Source organism: Leptopilina boulardi, unplaced genomic scaffold (genome assembly GCF_019393585.1).
Source record: "Leptopilina boulardi isolate dan_hultmark-lab unplaced genomic scaffold, ZJU_Lbou_2.1 LbouV2_342, whole genome shotgun sequence".
NCBI lineage: Eukaryota > Metazoa > Arthropoda > Insecta > Hymenoptera > Figitidae > Leptopilina > Leptopilina boulardi.
In genome coordinates this window covers 1,398,137-1,404,136 of record NW_026137910.1, presented here as the reverse complement: position 1 = coordinate 1,404,136, position 6,000 = coordinate 1,398,137, and the positions used below count along the sequence as shown (strand labels likewise).

Genomic DNA, 6,000 nt, shown 5'->3' with positions numbered 1-6,000 from the left:
TTTTTAAATTTTTTGTATATTTTACCCAATAAAGGAAAAAACCATAAACTTTAGGACATTTTTTATGGTTTTCACCATAAAAATCAAATTTTCGGGTATTGTCACTAAGATTTTCGTAATCAGCGCATCAAAATACATAAAAGTACGTAGTATAAAAACCAAAAATATTTTTAAAATATTCAAAAAATTTTGAAAAATTACGAAAATATTGTAAAAATTGTTTGCCCACGATCAGACTAGGCTTAAAATTTTCATAAAAGGAAGTAGTTTTTTTGAAAAAATCGATCAGTACGTCAATTAAGAAAAATGACTTTTCATCTTTATAACTTCAAAATTTAATGGTATGTAATATCATTTGAAAAAAAATTTCGATTTAAACTTTAAAGAGTTTGAATTTCGCGCTGAATGTTTATATGTATGTATATTTATATAAATATATACGGGTAGACGGACAGTTTTAACAAAAAATATTTCATCCGTCTACTGTGCCAGTAAATACTGGCACTAGACGGACAATTTAAATTCATCCGTCTAGACGGACTACTAGACGCAGCCTTTACAGAAACTATAAGAAAATATCTGATAGTAACAGTTCTTATGAGGAAAGCAACAGAAAAATATACATTTCATTTTTGCCATTTGGAGATGGTCCTAGAAATTGTATTGGTGAATATATCATTTTTATATAATAATTAAAATTATCTCATTCATTAATATTTTTTTTGAAAATTTTATTAAAAAATGACAAAATTTGGAAATACAGGTGCAAGATTTGCTGTTTATCAAACTAAAGTTGGATTGATGAAAATACTCAATAATTACAAGGTGGATGTCTGTGAGAAAACTTCTATTCCTTATGTTAACCATAAAAGTTCATTTCTTCTAAAGCCTAAGGATGGGATTTATCTCAAATTTCAAAAAATAACTTATTTTTTAACAGTTATGAAATTTTATATATAAAAAGATAATGTTATCCGTAATTCTCTATGTGCAATTAAATTTAATTTGTATGAATGTAACGATAATAAATTTAAAAAGTATAACTAATGTGATGTTGCACACTCAAATTATAAAACAAAGTGTATTCCTTCGTAAAAAATTTTGTTGGCCCTGAAAAGGGCCGATTGTTTTGTTGGAGAGATCAAGATTTACTTTGAGCTGGTGTACTTGGTGACAGCCTTGGTGCCTTCAGAGACGGCGTGCTTGGCGAGTTCACCAGGAAGGAGAAGCCTGACAGCGGTTTGGATTTCCCGGGAGGTGATGGTGGACCTCTTGTTGTAGTGGGCCAAGCGGGAAGATTCGGCAGCGATACGTTCAAAGATGTCGTTGACGAAGCTGTTCATGATGCTCATGGCCTTGCTGGAGACTCCAGTGTCGGGATGAACTTGTTTCAACACCTTGTAGATGTAGATGGCATAACTTTCCTTCCTCTTGCGCTTCTTTTTCTTGTCAGTCTTGGTGATATTTTTTTGAGCCTTGCCGGCTTTTTTCACAGCTTTGCCACTTGCTTTAGGAGGCATTTTCGATTTTCAGAGAGAGAAACAGTACGTCTGAACTCAACGAGAATACAGAGAGAAATGATGAAAAAATTTGAAAACCCGTCCTTTTACGTTCTTCCCCTGAACCATCCAAGCATGTGATTGGTGCGTGCACTCGGTGTAAATGCCCACCACTCATTGCACTGAGGGAGGGGGAACAGTGGTGGGGGACCCTAATGGAAGAACGTAAATAGGCGATTTTGCTGAAAATTTTGTATTATTCAACCAACCTTTGAGTTGTTCGTTTCGTTGTTACTAATCTAATTAAAAAAATGTCTGGACGTGGAAAAGGAGGCAAAGTCAAGGGAAAGTCAAAGACTCGTTCCAACAGAGCTGGACTTCAATTCCCAGTTGGTCGTATCCATCGTCTCTTGCGCAAGGGAAACTACGCTGAGCGAGTTGGTGCTGGAGCTCCAGTGTACCTCGCAGCTGTCATGGAATACTTGGCTGCTGAAGTTTTGGAGTTGGCAGGAAATGCCGCTCGCGACAACAAGAAAACCAGAATCATCCCCCGTCATCTCCAACTTGCCATCAGGAATGACGAGGAATTAAACAAACTTCTTTCTGGAGTCACCATCGCTCAGGGTGGTGTTCTTCCCAACATCCAGGCTGTGCTTTTGCCTAAGAAGACCGAAAAGAAAGCTTAATTTTCTACCCACATCCTCTAAAACAATCGGCCCTTTTCAGGGCCAACAAGTCTTTTTTACGTGTGAATCTTGAGTTCTTTACATTCTGATCGTATTTATACTTAATCTTTTTTTAACGTTAAATAGTAAAATTTTATACATAAGTCAAAGTTCGAAAATTCGAATTACTTTTTCGCCTTGTCTACTTAGCCCGATACCGAGAGGAATAATTATTTATCATTTCTCAAAATATGTACCTAAGCATTTACAAAATCAGGGTGTCTAACGGTCAGGGAATTTCAGAAAATTCGGTTCAAATCAGAAAAATTTATGTAATTTCTACAAAAATAAAAATTGTTTATTCTAAAAAAACATGATTTTTATTACCATTTGTTACTACCATTAGTAATTAATTTATTGTTAAATATGTCAGTAACCATATTTTTGTCCAAAGAAAGCAGAAATAAGGTTATTAAAAAGTCAGGAAATTTTTTTCTCATTCTTTTTTAGACACCCTGCAAATAATAGTATATTATGTGGCAAGCACGTAAAGTAGTACTTTTTAGGTGAGGATGTAATTTTCAGTACGAGCTGTCGTTAGTGCGACGTAGGTGAGACGAAGGCGAGCTGTAGGTGAGATGAAGACGAGCCGAAGGCGAGTCGAGTCGAGCCGAAAGCGAGCCGAGTCGAACCGAAGTCGCACAGACAGCGAGTATTGAAATCATCCGAACCTAAAAATTACTACGTGCGAGCCACATACGCTATTTTTTTCGCCATTGTTATGAAAAAGTGAAACAATTTTAAAGAAAAAAAATAATAAAAATTGATAAATAAAATAAAAGCAAAAAAAAAAATTATGCAAAAATTAACAACTGCCTAAAAAAGACTTTATAGGGCAGTTTACTGCCTAAAAAAGACTTTATACGGCAGTTTGCTGCCTAAAAAAGTCTTTTTTAGGCAGTTGGCCCAAACTGCCTTAAAAAGTGCTACTTTATCTGCCCAAAACAGGCACAAAAAAGACACTTTTTCATGTCAATGGCGAAAAAAAAAATTTATTTGTATTAATAAAATTACAGGGTTGCCACAAGTCACGGAAATTAATAAAAAGTGCTGGAAAAATGTAAACTTAGATTTTCATTAAAATATTCATTTGTTATGAATTTATATATCAAAATAACAATTTTACATGATTATTTGTAGAATTTATAATCGAAATTTTATTTAACACAATTTTTGATAGAAAAAACGAAAATGTCTGGGAAAAATACAAAATTTTTGTCTGGAATACAGAGAAAATTATTTTGAAATTTTTGTGGCAACCCTGAGTTAATTTTTATTTGGAAATTTAAAGAATGTTAAATAAACTATTTTTTAATAATTTATTAGAAAATAAATATATCTAGGTATAGCTAAAAAGTTATAAATTTAGTTTTAAAAAAAAATTGTTTCAAATGTCAAAAGAAATTCCTTCATAAAAAATATTTGATGGCCCTGAAAAGGGCCGTTTGTTTACAATCATCCATTGAAAATGTCACAAGAATGACATTTTCACCTCTTTACTTCTTGGCAACCTTCTTTGCTGCAGGCTTCTTAGCTTTGGGTGCAGCAGCTTTTTTAGGGGAAGCTTTTGCCTTCTTTGGAGCAGCTTTAGGTTTGGCAGCGGTGGATTTTGCCTTTGGTGGTTTTGCCGCAACTTTCGGGGTCTTCTTCTTTTCAGCAACAGCTTTCTTGGTCTTGGCTACCACAGCCTTCTTCGGAGAAGCTGCTTTCTTAGCTTTAGGAGCAGCAGCTTTGGGTTCAGCAGCAGGAGTCTTAGCCTTGGGCTTAGTTTTACCTTCAGCTTTGGTGACGTTCAATTTGAAGGATCCTGCAGCACCTTTTCCCTTGGTTTGAATCAAGGCCTTATTGGCAACTGCAGCTTTCAAATACTTTCTGATGAAAGGGGCTTGCTTCTCGACATCGACTTTGTAGGTGGCAGCGATGTATTTCTTGATGGCTTGGAGAGAAGAGCCACCTCTTTCCTTCAAAGATGCGATGGCTGCATTAACCATCTCGGATGCTGGTGGATGACTGGCTTTAGCGCGTGGCTTCTTTGCCTTTGCAGCTGCAGCCTTTTTAGGAGTTGCAACTGCAGGCACAGCTGGTGATTCTACTTTATCGGTCATTTCGATAATGAAATTTTCGAAAGAAAAAGTTTAATAACTTTAGAAATACTCTCAATGCAACTAGTGAAAGAGAAATGTAAATTTTTGCCCTGACGATCGGTGACCTAGGCAATTGCACGGACGGTGGAGAAAGACCCCTCCGCTCGTTCACCGCTCGCCGTTCGAATTCTCGGTAACTTAGGAACGACATTCAAAAAATTTGTTAACTTTTAAGTGTTAATACTTTGACATATTGTTGTAAATATCTTTAATTTTAATTGTACGATTATTGTACTTTATAACTAACAAAAAATATCTTTTACTTTTATGTCATTCTTGGGTAAAATTCAACATTTTTCGAAGCACTGCTTACAACGATCGGGCGTAACAAGTTTCAAAAATTGTTAATAATATGTTAAAAAATTTCGTTGTTAAAAATTTAAGTTTTTAAATCAATTCTCGATTTATTCCCCTTTATGAATATTTAGTTTATTAATATTTTAACAATATATTGAAAGTGTTAGGAGTAGTTTAAGTTGAGCATCAGTTCAAATTTTTGATACGGAAAGCGCAAACGTTTAGAATGAATGCTTTGATCAATAATGAAAAAATTTAAACATTATTTTAGCATTGTTATATATATTTATAAATTTTAAACTTAATTCATTGTATTAAGGAATTTTTATTTTTAACTATGGACTTGCAAAATCACAAAACTATTTACACGCTCCAATAAAGAGTTTCTGTATATACATATATATATTTATTACTTTTAGCACATTTACTAATTTATAAAAGAATTTTAAAATTTCATTTTTTTAATCTTGGAAAAAGGTGAATTATTTGCGGAAAGTATGTAAAAAAATGTGAGGAAAAACTGATAGTTAAAAACAATTAATGTGCAAAATAATTAATTTGTATGTACTGAAATTTGTATTAATCTTAATTTTTCATCAATGATTGAAGCATTAATAGTTTAAAATTTTTGTAAATTGAAACTTCATGGAATTAAAATTTAGATGAAATGAAATTCGGTTACTTTGAAAACTAAATCAATTCAAATTTGAATAATTTAAAACTTAGATCGATAATTCTTTAGATATTGAAATTCCGTTGCTTTTAGTAAGTTTCGATTGATTGAATTTGCATTTAATTAAAATTTTATTAACTTAATTGAAAGAAGAATGATAAAAAAATAAATAATTTACGAATAAATGAACAAATTGAAAATTTATTTATTTATTTATTTATAAAGGGGACTTCAAAAATAAAGTACCCTTTAAATACAAATTGTATAATATATGTGTATAATGTTGCTATTTAGAAAAGAATTAAACTAATTATTAAATAATAGATTACGCAGTGCTGTACTAAATGCATTTAAGTTAATATTAAAGAAATCAACGTCATTAGCAATCGTATTCGCCTTTATTGATAATCTATTAATGACAAAGTTAATTCCGTAATTTGTACTATGGTATGGTATTTGAAACAGTACATAATGTCTGGAATAACGTATTGGAATAGAAAATTTAATGAGTCATAGTAGAGGAAGACAATCAATGTATCCAGTTAAAATTTTAAAAAAGAAAAGTAAATCAAAATAGTCAAATCTAGATGCAAGTCTGGGTATGCTCGCCAATGAACGTAAGTTGTCATATTCATGTGAAAATCTGTCATAACGAACTTTTG

General features: G+C 32.5%; 3 protein-coding genes across 3 annotated transcripts; 1 reads left to right on the top strand and 2 right to left on the bottom strand.

The window, feature by feature from the left end:
* Positions 1 to 1,131: 1,131 nt before the first annotated feature.
* LOC127286065 (histone H2B) lies at positions 1,132 to 1,594 on the bottom strand. Its single transcript, XM_051312359.1, has one exon. The coding sequence runs from the start codon at positions 1,518 to 1,520 to the stop codon at positions 1,149 to 1,151; it is 372 nt and encodes a 123-aa protein (XP_051168316.1). The 5' UTR covers positions 1,521 to 1,594; the 3' UTR covers positions 1,132 to 1,148.
* Positions 1,595 to 1,751: 157 nt separating this feature from the next.
* Positions 1,752 to 2,225, top strand: LOC127286064 (histone H2A). Its single transcript, XM_051312358.1, has one exon. The coding sequence runs from the start codon at positions 1,811 to 1,813 to the stop codon at positions 2,183 to 2,185; it is 375 nt and encodes a 124-aa protein (XP_051168315.1). The 5' UTR covers positions 1,752 to 1,810; the 3' UTR covers positions 2,186 to 2,225.
* A 1,375-nt stretch (positions 2,226 to 3,600) lies between these two features.
* Positions 3,601 to 4,401, bottom strand: LOC127286063 (histone H1C-like). The gene has a single exon (XM_051312357.1). The coding sequence runs from the start codon at positions 4,327 to 4,329 to the stop codon at positions 3,721 to 3,723; it is 609 nt and encodes a 202-aa protein (XP_051168314.1). The 5' UTR covers positions 4,330 to 4,401; the 3' UTR covers positions 3,601 to 3,720.
* Between the last annotated feature and the right edge of the window lie 1,599 nt (positions 4,402 to 6,000).